Below are 13,784 nucleotides of genomic sequence, written 5' to 3'. Positions count from 1 at the left end.
GGTTGTCCTTGTTTTTAATACAGTCTCAGTCACTAACCTGTAATATGCACACTGACTAGAAACACAGAACCAACTCAAAGCTCCTGATTTGTGAACTTACACCCAACCAGTGTCTCTGAAAATATTCAAAAGTCATTGAATCACCACAATAGCCAGGCAAATAGTATTTCAGTAGGAGAGGTCAGCAAAAGGAGATCAGATTTCAGTAGCCTAACTACACTAAACAGAAGATATCCAAATGTAACTATATTGTTTAAAGACCCCCACAACAGTCACAATCAAGGCTTTCATTCTGCAGGAACATTATAGTACACATTTCCAGTAACTCCAGCACTAAATGTATGTACTAGCAAAGGGTGCTGGGGTGTACTAGAGGGTCTATTGATGTTTGCTGCTGATCTATTGTTTCCAGGGGGGTTTTGCTGGTGGCGGATCTATTGTTGCTGGGGGGTGTATTGTTGCTGGCTGTTGGGGGGATCTATTGTTGCTGGTGGTGGATTTATTGTTGCTGAGGGAGGTATATTGTTGCTGGGGGGTCTACTGTTTGGGGGGGTGGGATCTAATGTTTCTAGCTGCTGAACGGGCAATTCATGCTGGCTACAGGCAGATCTGTTGTTGCTAGCAGGTGTCTATTGTTGCTGGTGTGGATCTATTGTTGCTGGTGGGGGTTCTATTGTTGCTGTGGGGATTTATTGTTGGGGGGGGGACTTATTTTTACTAAGGAGGGTCTATTGTTTCTGGGGGGGTCCATGTTTGCTAGAAGGATCTATTGTTGCTGGCTGCAAGGGATCTATTTTACTGCCTTTCTTGCTCTCAATATCCAATACACAATATCAAATATACAAATTACTTAGCACCAAAAATGACACTTGGTTCTATAATATCTAAAAGGGACAGTACTGGGAGGTGGGTAAGGGTGGAGACAAGGGATGATGCTCAGATGTGGTGGAAACAAGGGGTGACTCGGGTGAGGAGAATACCTGCACCTATTCTCTGAGAAAAAAAGCCCTGGTCCCAGTTATAGGCTTACTTGGTAAGGCAGTGATATTGTAAACAGTAGTAAACCATAGCAAATGAGAGTCAGTTTCTGATAGGTGAATTATGGTTAGTGATTGGTTGCTAAAACATTTTATACAAATTTTATACATTTTATAAAAATCCCCTATCTATGTATAAAATGCAAAATTAAAATGACAAGCAGGCTAGTGCAACTACCATCTTTCCTTTTTTATGTCAGAGTCCAGCTCATGGTTGTACCTGCAAAATAAAAGTGAACCACTAGACTTTATGTTGCACACTTGCTTAGATTTAATGGTTGCATTCTGATCAGCCACTATGGATTACTGTAATTGCCCTACTAACCTTTGCTATATAATAGTAGTATGTGTTTGTACAGAGAATATACAAATACTTGTGTAAAATAAATACAATGGTGTCCAAGAAATGCAATGGGATACTTAACCTGAAGTCCTAATGAATCCAACAGGCATTTTTGTCTTTCTTCGCTTTTATCATCCAGATTATCAAACCTCTTCTGTGTGTCTAATATCCTCTGATTTATCCTACACAGAAAGAAATCACATTTTTTTTTCAATTGTTAATAACATCAAAATTTCCATTAAAGTTGTTCTAAAGCCTTAAGGTTTTTCACCTTAATGCATTCTGTGCAATAAGGTGAAAAACCTTCTGTGCTGCAAAATCCCCCCCCCCCCACACACACACACTTTATTTTTTAAATTTCTGTTTATTGGGTTTTCAAAAAGTGGTTCAAAGACAATCCCATGCAAGGGTGTCCACCGCACAATGTACCCTTACAAAAAAAAAAAAAAAAACATAAAAACACTAACATAACCCATGTGTGTGTGGCTTACGCTAATATCACAAGGACAATCATACTTATTATTTCACCCCTCAAAGGAGGATGTCTCTCCATTATACTTACCTGAGCCCAATCCAAACCAGCGACGTGCACGAGAGCTCTCCTCCTTCGCTGCCCCCCCCCCCCCCCTGGGCAGAGCCATTGGCTCCCGCTGCTGTCAATCAAATGATGTGCAGAGCGAGTAGGGGCCAGGGGCGAGTCAATAGATGCAGATAGATGCAGATAGAGTGGCTTGGGAGTGAGCATGCACGGGTGCCCCCATGGAAAGTGGTTTTCCATGGGGGAACTTGCCGAAAAGAAGGAGCTTGGAGTGGTACCCCAGAAGAAGAGGATTGGGGCTGCTCTGTGAAATACCATTACCCTGTTTGTTGTTTGTAAAAAAAAAAAGGAAGCTTTTATGTCGCTTGATAGATAAACTCTAGGCAAACAGCTAAACAGGCAGATGAAATACCTATATGAGATCTGTTTCACTTGCCAAAGGATTTGTATTTCTGTTCACCCCATCCTAAGATTCCCCAGGCCTGTCTTGCAGCACATTCCATTGGAGACCTGACATTTCTCTGCTGTAGCTAAGCAATACAACTAGGTCACTTCCCCGCCCCTAGCTTATGACTGAACAAAGAGGGAGCAGGAGCAGATTGATGAGGTCATCCTTTACTTTGTTAGAGCCTGATTGGCTAAGTGTGCTGCCCCACCCTCTATGTCTGAGCTGTGCTGTACAGATTTTAAATTCTGATATTTTCACTAGTTGCATTAAAATATACAGTACATTCTTTATATCTGTCTGGAGTTCAGCCTTAACTATATCAAGAACAAAGTCTTACAAATCACTGGCGAAATGACCATTCTTCACCAGGGTTTCTCCGTTTGTTCTAAGACCATCCACTCTGTTTTTCAGGGCATCCATTACTTTTTCAAACTGCTTGTGCCTGTTTAGAAGGCTCTGAACTGTATCCAGCTGATCCTAAAAAGTAGCAGCAATATATTGGTCAAACGCATTGTAGATAAAATAGAACATATGTAAATAGTGATTTATTATTAATGATGATTTTCTTCGTTTTTGCAAATATACTACATACCAAACACTTATCCTAGACCAGACTTTTTTAACCAGGGTGCCTTGAGGATTCTTTAGGGGTGCAATGGCAAAATGGCTAAAAACTTATCAAAAATGTATACCAGCCAACAGGTGGATCAAGCCTGCCTTTTAGTTACACAAAGCCACGGACTTTTATTATGCACCAGACACTGGCATCCTAACAACTAATGACGTCATCAGTTGATAAGGAGGATGTCTGTTGCCTCTACAGCATAATAATTTGACCCTTCTCTGCCCCTCTCCCTCAGCACTGGGGTCACATTAGCTGAGTGATGGAGAGAAATTGAGGGAGAAGAGAAGGATTGGAATAATAATCAGTACCAGTGTACAAAAGTGTATTTACTTTGGAAGAATAAATCATCTGTAATGTTGGGTGTCCTACGTGTGGTTGTTGCTGCATTAGGTAAAATTATTAAAATAGTTATCTACATTTTATAATTTTAAAGGGTGCCTTGACTGAAAAAAGGTTAAGTAACATTGTCCTAGACCATTATTATCCTGTTAACAAATAATGGGATAATATAGAAGCAAGAAAATATAATCACAGCAAAAAGACAGTGAAAGCATCCAAAGAAAGAGAAAACAATGGTGTGTGTGATGGGCAATCCCATCCTACACAACATCACTATCAGTGCCGGTTCACACTTTAGCGTGTGCGGCGATCGCATGTAATATCGGAGCGCACTGCTCCTTCATTACATGCGATCGGATGTGCAGTGCGAATTCAGCCATACACTTTGTATGGCTAAATTCGCACTGCACCCTCACAAAAGTTGCACATGACCCTTTTTTTCAGCCGCATCAGGATCGGATCGCACAGTGGTTCACATTTGTGCGATCCGATCCTGTGCGAACTGTCAGATCGCACTGCGATATGCGATCAAACTGGGGGTGTCGTTAAGATTTCATTGACACCCCCTGCGTATCGCATATGGCAGTGTGAACTGCCAGATGTGCGTTTGCGATGCGGGAACAGGCTGCGAATTCGCAGCCTTCCCGCATCGCACAAGTGTGACCCGGCACTTAAGCAAAAGAGACAAACTATTGCTTTACATTACATATTTGTAAACAATTTTGTTACAGAATACAGCATAAATCACACCTGTTAGCCTCGGTTCACACTTGTGCGAGTGCGGGAAGGCTGCGAATCCGCAGCCTGTTCCCGCATCGCACACGCACCCCCGGCAGTTCACACTGCCATATGCGATACGCTGGGGGTGTCAATGTAATCTTAACGACACCCCCAGTTTGATCGCATATCGCAGTGCGATCGTGCAGTTCGCACAGGATCGGATCGCACAAGTGTGAACCGCTGTGCGATCCGATCCTGATGCGGCTGAAAAAAAGGTATGGCTAAACTCGCACCGCACAGCCGATTGCATGTAATGTCGGAGCAGTGCGCTCCGACATTACATGCGAACCCCGCACACGCACAAGTGTGAACCGGGGCTTATTGTTATCTGTAGATTCAGTTCCAGCCTAATAGCTTTGCAACTCCTTGTGACAGCAATCCTCTGTTATGGAACTATGAGGTCGTCTAAAGCTTCTAATGGATTGCTGTGCCATTTCATATCAATAACAATTGATTTGAATCTAACTATAGATTGATCATTGCGCCCACATAAATTGTGTTATTGTTTCGCTTTTCCGAGCCCTGATGAAGCTAAATCCCCTAAAATATTTTGGCTTTGCAAACCATTATCAATGATATAAACTCATATTTGACTTGAATATTGCAGCGTGGTACAACATTTCTAGATTACTAAAGTTATAAAGTCATACATATTTACTTGCACAGTCAAAACTGGAAATACAGTTTTGTTTCTGATGTCCTAATTTTCGGAAAGCTGGAAACAGGCAGGTCCCTGTGTAGCTAAAATCCCTGATGCTCTGGGGTCTAGCTACTACTTAGGGTGAATAATGACCTAAAAAATCTAATTCCCTGAATGGGTTTGGGATCCTTGGATCCGATATCTCCAGCTCCCTGCTGAATGAGTCATAGTGGTGGGTGGATCAGGCCTTCGGAAGAGCTCTAAATCTATTTTCAGTTTTACTCTTTTCCTTCTTATCTTTTCTCTCTTTCTTGACACCCCCATAGTATTTTTGTTATTGCTGGTATAATCTACGCTTTGTGTTCCTGATACCTGCATTGGCTGGCTGGTGGGATGTGGAGATGCTGAGAGTACACTGTCATGGGTTTGTTGTATGCTGCTACAGATTTATTCCTTGCTCAGTCATAATTTTCTGACTTCTAGCATATGACTTTAATGTTTTTGGTTTAAACTGTTGACTATTTGTTTTATATCATATGACCATTGATATGTACCACCTGCGTTGTAAAGTCTACTATTTTTTTTACATACTCCAGCATTGTAATTTCTTTGTTATGTTTGTTAAAATTTAATAAACCTATTGAAACAGAGGAAAACCTAAAACCCTCTTAAAATTGCATCCTTGTGTTATGTAGAGAATTGACAACAATTTGTTTTGGATTTGAATTTTTTAGTTTTCGATAGAGTGGGAAGGGATTAGAACACCTGTCAGTTTTTACTGCTGTCTATGCCCCCGTTAAGGAGATTCACTCTCTATTTGTTCTGTTTACCATTATCATTGAAAGTGAAACTAAAAGAAAATCCCAAATTTTAGGTTGTCCCCAGAAAAGTAAAAGAGGTGAAATCTTCCAATGGGGACACTAGTTTTGGTGACCTGGGAATCCCCAAGGAATTCCCTTAATTTGTTGGGATTTCCTCTCACTTTCTGTTTAGTTATGGGACAGGAAGTGAAATCTCAATGGGACACAGATGGCGAAAGAAAATCTGATACAGGTTATCCAAAATTTAAAAAAAAGGGTTTGCCTATAGTTCTACTTTAATTCTTATCAGCAGCCACTGACCATCACTTCTTTTATAATAACTAATGGGACATCTTACAAATGCATGGGGAAGTAGTTCAAAATATGGCATCTTACCCCAAGGTCGTCCACCCGCAGGAAGGCTTCATGGCTGGAAAGTGCTGCATTAATACTATCAGCTTCTTTCAAAAACTGCTGCAACTCCAGTCCCTGTTCAAGTTTTGTTTTCCGCTTCACCCATAGATCACTTAAAGTATTGTACTCCTGAATGAGGTTTACCAAGGAATCCTGTACTTCTGGGCTCCTACTAGACTGCAGTACAGCCTGTCCCATCTGCTGCAGTTCAATAATTCTAAATGACAATAAAAAGAGAATGGTCTGATTTGGATAATGTGGTTAATCTGGTTAATTTATATTTGAAAGCATAAATATTACAAAGACATGCTGCACATCATGTAAGCCTGTTTACTAGACCACATTTAAAGTAGAAGAGACAAGGTCCTTTTTGTCAAGAGATAAAAGTTGCAGTAGATTATGTCAGAGACAAATGACAGAAATATTACAGAGACAAGCTGCACATCATACAAGCCTTTTTTGTAGGCCACATTTGAGCAGAAAAAGATGAGGCATTTATTATCTAGAAATAAAATTGCAGTGGATTATGTCAGGACTCAGGAACAAAGCTGGGATATTATGGAGACATGCTGCACATCATGTAAACCTTTTTAGTAAATCATATTTGAAGATGGAGAGATGAGGGATCTTTGATTCAGAAATAGAAATTATAGTGGATTATGTCAGAGACACAAAAGAAAAGTATTACAAATACCCTGCATATCATGTAAGCCTTTTAGAAGGCTGGATTTGAAGAGGTAGATGTGACCCATTTTTCATCCAGAAATAAAAATGACAATGGATTATGTCAGAAACAGAAAAGCAAAAATATTAGACTCTGCGCATGTATGTTTTTTTTTTTAGTAGGCCACATTTCTGGAGTGACTGACGAAAGGCATTGAATTTGTTGGAGTATGGCGCATTTTACAAAGGACACACATCTAGGTGTATATATGATACAGAAAAAAATGTTCACATCACATAGACAGCCTTTCAACAGTAGTGGGCTGCATTTAAAGTAGGACACAAAGCATGCAGCAGTTTAGGCCAAATATATACAATAAAGAATATTTTTCACACTATATAAAGGAAGGAATATTGTGCATACTGCATAGGTATTACTGCTACTATTTCTGATTGGCCTTATTGTCAAAACTACATTTCAATTCAACATTAGAGAAACAAAATCAATCATATGCAATAATTCTGCAATTTCTTTAAAACCATATCCCCATTAAACATTGGAGTGTCTGAAAAAGTAAAGTAGATTTTTATAATTAAAATGAAAGGAATATGATATACACTGCATGAGTCTAATTTTAATAAATATCCAAGACATATAATAACCTTGGCTACTGAAGTGGACTCCCATGCAGGCCACACAACACTACCCAATGGTAGAATAAACCTAATTTCCATATCCATATTACTGTTCCCATGCCTCTGCGAAGGATATTGCATCATCCACTGGCAGACTGGCACTTCTGGCTAGTCTGATGAAGAGTTCTTAGCCAACTGCCTCTAAAGGTTTTACAGAAAGGATCTTGCATCCCCTGATAGCATTAAGACACATCTAGCCAATCTGATGAAAGCTCCTTTGCCCGCTGCTTTAGAGGCAGAGGTAAACTTAGCTGTTTAATTAGCTTAGTACATGAGCAGTAGCGACTAGAGATCCACCAAGTCAGTTTGAACAGCGTCAAAACAACTGCCTTTTTGTTTACTGCCGCCTGATATGCAACTTGGCATAGCATCTTGGCAGGCACGTCAGTTAACCACACTCCCCATACTGCCCAGGATGGTCCTTTTTGTTATTTCCTTTAGTCTGCCCTTCTCTGCAGCACCTTGAATGTATAGCGGCTTTCTTCACAAAAGGTGGCACAGAGCAAGTTTAGCGTTAGTTAGGTTTTGGACACATTGTTAGACTGCATTGTTTCAGACAATAGCCACAGATATTCTGGATTAGGAAACAAATGAGGGGCAGCTGGGTCAACATTAGATGTGACATCTTTATAGTTTGCTGGATCTGCTTAATACATCGCAAATTTGAGGAGCTATGCAGGAATGATCTTGCATAAAAAGTTATTTAAATTTGGCAGCTAAAGAGCAACTTTAAGATTGTAAGCTCTAACGAGCAGGGCCCTCTGAATTCTCCTATATTGAATTGTATTTTAACTGTACTCTCTGCCCATTTTAAAGTGCTATGCAAACTGTTGTTGCTATATACTGTAAATCATGTATAATAATAATAATAATAATACCTGCAGAAACATTAGCTATGGAACCCTGACGAAGCCAAAGAACCGAACTAGAGCTGTAGAGGCAAAATGATATGGCAATGCTGGCAGGCCAACAAGAGTGGTAGAAGATGGTAATGATGTATGATATAATATAATAATGTTAATTGGGTCCAAAATATAATAATCATTAATATTAGCAGCAGGGGTTTGGTTCTCATCTCTTATTAAGATTTATAAAGGTGAGCCGGTCAGCAGTGTCTGGGGACAGAGGGACTCTTATGTCACAAAACCACCCAGTGCATTAAATGTCTGTTCTGAGAAGTATACTGGTGCTGAACAGCCAAGCAGATCAACTACATACTGAGCAAGCTTGGGCAACCTTTCTAGCTTTGATACCCACTCCTCCACCTTTCACTGCCATAAGTATGAGTTGAGGCACATTGGCTATAAAAGAGGATTCTATCACTCTCTGGAAAAGCTGTTAAGGGGTTCTTCTGCAGCACTTCTTGTAGATTGCACATTTGTTGCTTCCACTGTGATGACAGAATGAGCTTTAGCATTTTAACCTTATAAAATAGATCCAAAAGGTTGGCCAGCCAGTAATGGTCCCTCTCCTTGGTGGCCTGAATCCTGGGGTCCTTGCATCGGTACAGCAGAATAAATGAGCCCATCTACCACAAAGTTCCAGTGGCAGAAGAACTCAAATTATCAATCTTGCTAAGGGCTATGGTGTCCTCAACCCTCCCACTGCACCTACCATCAATTCCTTGTGTTTGTGAGGTGTGAAACATACCCCTGAAAACCTGAATTACTAATGTTCTACTAAATGTCAGAACATCTACCCTCCTCCTGCTTGTGCTCCTCCAGTGATTGGTGCTGCCTCACAAGGAAGAAGTCAGGGTAAAGCAGGCATGAAGTCCTACTCTTCCTTGTTCTACTATGCCTCCAGTGCCCAGTCTGTTACACCACGCAGTGTTTGCTCTAGCAGGAGCACCAAGCAGTGGCTGGATTTGACAACTTGAAGTGGCCGCATCCGCTTTTGACCTGCTGCAGGACATCCTAGAAACCAGGGAACTAAACTAGGAACTGGTGCACCACCAGGTTGAGAACGTGTGCCAGGCAAAGCATATGTGTAAACTTTTCCTGCCAAAAGAGAGACAAGCAGGTTGGTGCCATTGTGACACACAACCTTAACTGGCACAAGTAGGTATAGACCTCTCATCTTGCCATTGAACAGCTGACAGAATCTCAGCCCCAATGGAGCTCCGCCTCCTTTCCTCTAGATATGCCAGCTGCAAAACAACATGGCAAACCAGTCTGACATTACAGAAGGGGGAAGACTCCATTTGCTGGAAGAGGAGCAGCTGTAAAGCCAAAAATTTTGCCAAGCTAGTATTGAGACACTGGGCATAGGGACGACTTGATGCATGTTTTTTATTCCCTGCTGCCACAGCTGGGGAAGAGACCCCTGCCTGGTGAAGGATGTACCTGGAGATGGCCGGGTGGGGTTTGTAGACTAAGTGCAGCTGATTCCTATGATTGGCCCTACCAAGGGTGATTCTGTGCTGACCCTCTTCATTGCTTTATGTGTCATAAGCTATACTTCTCAAACCCCTTGTCAAATTTCTATCCCGGCACTGTATATAGCACTGTATAGCTCTGCAGTACTGTTCACAGTACAGTCGCACAAACACAACAATCTCTCTCCGAAATCGCTGTCAGCTGTCCCTCACTTCTCCAACACACACAGACAAAAGTCTAATGGGGGAAGTTGACTTATATAAGGAGGGGGCAGACACATTTTTCAAGCCTCATTATTAGTCATACTCTGCCACCTGACCATAGTTCACAGTTCATGCAATAAACTGTGGGGGATTTACTTTTGGCACTTAGGCAAACAAATCCATACATATACTGTTCTGGCGAACTGCAAACATTCCCCACGAACCCAACCCAGCAGCCCACTTTAGAATACTATTCTATTTATGTTCTTTCATAGCACTACTTTGAGAAGAAAAAACTTCCAAAGCTGACAGGTTTTCACTATGTAGGGATTTGTCCTGTCTATTAATGTGACATTTTGAAATCCATTTGACCTACATTGTTGAAATACTGCATTCTTTGCAAAAAAAAAGGAATAATGAAATATACATTCCCCACCTGTCCTTCTGGCCTTGAATTTCTCGGAGAAGGTATTGATGATCTCGGAGTAGCTGCTCTGCAGATGCTACATCAGTGCCTAGCTCCTTGCTCATTAGCTTCTCTTTCATATCCTGAACCCACAGCATCTGTCTGTGACTGTCCTGTAGGAAGATCTTCTTGTCTTTCGCCTTCTGCACTTGACTCCTTTTCTCCTGAGCTTCGCCTTTAAGCTTTGCAAGAAGCTTTTCCATTTGTTCAATCTGCTTTCTGATGGCTAAACTCTCCTGTGGGTTTGTATCTCTCATTCTGAAGGTAAAAAGTAATATAAAGTATCAGTAACAAATTAGAACTTTAAAGTAAAATTAGTAGATTACACTTAAAGATGTGGCTGGGTAATCTCCTGTAAAAATAAACCAAAACTCTACCTTTGAACTAAGGAGTTAAAATCTATTTGCATTGTGTCAGTGTGTAATTTAAAGGTATACAAAACATTATTGAACCTAAAGTGTCAGGAGGGCTGGACAGTTCACAGGGTCAAAGCGGCACAGAATAATATACAATTACCAGCAACCCCCAAGGGGCAGTGCTACATATTAGTCAGGGATTCCGTCACTAGGCTTTTGGTTCATTTGTATTTTATATGTTTTATATGTTTGCTGTGTGCTAGTGTTTGGATGGATTTTGTTGCACTGTAAATAAATCTCACTTAAAGCATAAATAGTTCAGTCTCAGTTTCTAAGTGTAGCCATGCGGATCTGGTTATCTCTGCTGCAGATTCTTGACAGAGGCCTTCTAAAATACAGCATGTCTCTTAGGTTTTGGCACCTAATTTGAACTATAATTCCCACTTAAAGTGGTGATTCAATATGCAGTAAGGTGCCGGGAGCTTCATTTTTAGCCTTCTTTGACTATTTATTCCTCGCAGTGGCCACTACTTACGACTCTTCCATGTTCTTTAGATAGGCAATTTTTCTCTCTAGTGCCTCTATGTCTCTCTCATGGGCTTTTAGCTGACGTTCTTCTGAATCTACATTCCCAAATGGTTCTGAATTCTCCAATTCCTTCAGTTTTTCCTGTAATAGTGCTTCTATATTCTGACAGTTTTGCATAAAAGTCTTTACATCAGCCAGTCCTATTAGCTCAGCCCCTTTTTCTTCTTTCAGCACTTCAAGACGATTCCAGCTGAATGAGAGATAGAAGATATCAATTTAGGATTGATCCAATCTTTATATATGTACACACATGGTTCTGAAAATGTTATATATTGAAGCTTACCAGTCCTTACATTTGGTTGCTAAATCTGTTTACTTCTCTTAAGGCTTTTTCATTTAGTTTCACCTGGTAATCCTGCAAATAACACATTTACTGTCCTAGGGTGGCTATGCTCACTATACTATATAGTATATGTAAAGGGAGCCATAGATGCCAGCCAGGCTGTACTTGACTTGACCTGTGAACTGAAAGCACAGACCATGTTATCTTCCTTACTAAACTATAAATACCCTCCACCCCATGTAATGGGGATGAAGCAATGACAACATAATAATTGCTTTATGTGCATTATATGAAAGGGGGGATTACTAACTTGCACTAAAACTGAAAAAAATAAAATGAATGCAGCGGCCATATCTAAGGACTGGTAACATTAGAGTTTGGTGCACAATACCAGAACTATCAACTGCTAGATGCAAAGCATAGTAGTGGACTGGAAGAATAAGGAAACTAATAAACAAATGGAAGACTTCTTAACATAGCACACTTTCCTTATCTCGCCCTAAAACCAAGCCAGTTTTGAATCCAATTTGTAAACTTATATAAATATTTCAGAACACAGAAACAGGTGTTTCCTAAAAAAAAAACTTGGAGGTCCATTTTAATAACTAAAAATAATTACATTTTATACAAATGTTAATAAAATGTTAACCTAAAGCTAATGTTAATTTTGCTGGAATGGAGAAAGAGTAATGGAAGGACTGAAACACTTTTTTCTGTTGCTTGCAGCTATAGCTTCCCTCCAGGTTAAGGGGGGGATTAGTCCCACTCTGGCTGTTGAGGGCTAGTCATTTTTGCATCTTGGGGGGTATTTACTTTTGGAAAAATATCAAAGGCAGCATAAATTGAGACAGAAAAAAAAAAGAGAAAATAAAAAAGGTGGGGGGCGCGGTCCATCTAAAAAAATTCTGTGCAAAGGAGAAAAAGTGGGGAGAGTAAACTAAAGGTGTAGTATAAGGTGAAGAAGAGTGGAAGAAGTATGACAGGGGAGAAGTAAGATTAGAGAACAAGGAGGGGGAAGAGGAAACCGGGGGGACCTCTACATATAACCCTCTAAAGTATAGTATGCCACCTACAGAGAAGTTATGCCAGTGGGAGTGAGAAGTGGGCATATTGAAACGATGAGATCCATACTACAAGAAATTTTACTGTTGGTGCTCAGGAGGGTGCTAGTAAGTTTCTTGTTGAAAAAGAATGTGCGTCAGATTTCCATAGATTGTGTGAATTGCTTTTCCAAACTCTTGCAATAGTTTGTTTGGCAGCTAGTAGTACATACATGGCTAAACTGGGGCTTAGTGAGAGTGGGAGGTTTAAGACTAGGAAGCATAAACCAAAGGAACAGACAATTAAATAAGGTTTGTAGAAGCTTAAGCGCTTTGGGCCAAAATCTACTCAGCATAGGACAGATCCACCAGATGTGCATCACATCCCCTACAGTATTACAGCCTCAAAAATACATATTGGTAAGTGAGGGGTGACAGTGTGCCAATCTGAAAGGAAACATATACCACAGGGTGACAATCCTAAATCCCAATTCGGCTATAATTATGTCTATAGAGAATCAGATGATCAAGGATCAAACTTGTAGCCAGTCTTCCTCATTTTTGGTGCAATAGAGGTTACTCTCCCATTTGAAAACATGTTTGGTCAGTATATTTAATTAAACAGTTAAACCCCCAATAGGTGATGAAGATCAGTTTGGGATAAAAAGGTTTATGGTAGCAGATGTACTAAAAACAGATAGTTGGGTGGTAAAGTCCCTGTTAGCAAGCACGGAGGTACACCAATACTTCATTTGCATATAGTAAAAAGTAATAGAAAGCTTCCAGCTGTATCCACTGAGGGGCTTCTCTTCTAAGTCCATCTTGACATTTCTAAGACCACCTTAGCATTTATGCATTGTGCATTTGGAGACACTTGGTTGAACTCCAGTCTTTCATTTCAGAATTCACATGAGCAAATGCCTAGACTTTAGGTCACATAACAGGCAAGCATTCAGTCCATGTTTAACTCTTCAGATATCCATCATTAACAACAACTGTTAAAATAGCTTTAGATTAATATTTTGATATAGGTATGCTTTAACAGTTAAGTTTAACTGATATATAATCCTTTAATCAGTATGCAAAACAAGTCCTATTAGAATGAAGGAATTAACTCCGAAGACTTCAAAGTCATTTGAATGTCCTT

The 13,784-nt window shown here is 40.3% G+C and overlaps 1 protein-coding gene across 1 annotated transcript in view; it reads right to left on the bottom strand.

Moving 5' to 3' along the window:
- The window catches only part of SPTBN5 (spectrin beta, non-erythrocytic 5), a gene marked incomplete at its 5' end in the record, with an annotated part of 344,281 nt that overhangs the window by 263,889 nt on the left and 66,608 nt on the right, over positions 1-13,784 (bottom strand). Inside the window, 5 exons of the mRNA XM_082275221.1 lie at positions 1,463-1,562; positions 2,704-2,843; positions 5,947-6,181; positions 10,341-10,628; positions 11,262-11,504. Of these exons, the coding sequence (XP_082131347.1) occupies positions 1,463-1,562; positions 2,704-2,843; positions 5,947-6,181; positions 10,341-10,628; positions 11,262-11,504 (1,006 nt within the window). The remainder of the gene's footprint in view (positions 1-1,462; positions 1,563-2,703; positions 2,844-5,946; positions 6,182-10,340; positions 10,629-11,261; positions 11,505-13,784) is intronic.

The sequence above is a fragment of the Pelophylax lessonae genome (genome assembly GCF_965119305.1).
Source record: "Pelophylax lessonae genome assembly, chromosome: 13".
NCBI classification, from domain to species: Eukaryota; Metazoa; Chordata; class Amphibia; order Anura; family Ranidae; genus Pelophylax; species Pelophylax lessonae.
The sequence above is the reverse complement of the archived record's forward strand: the minus strand, read 5'-3'. Positions and strand labels throughout refer to the sequence as shown.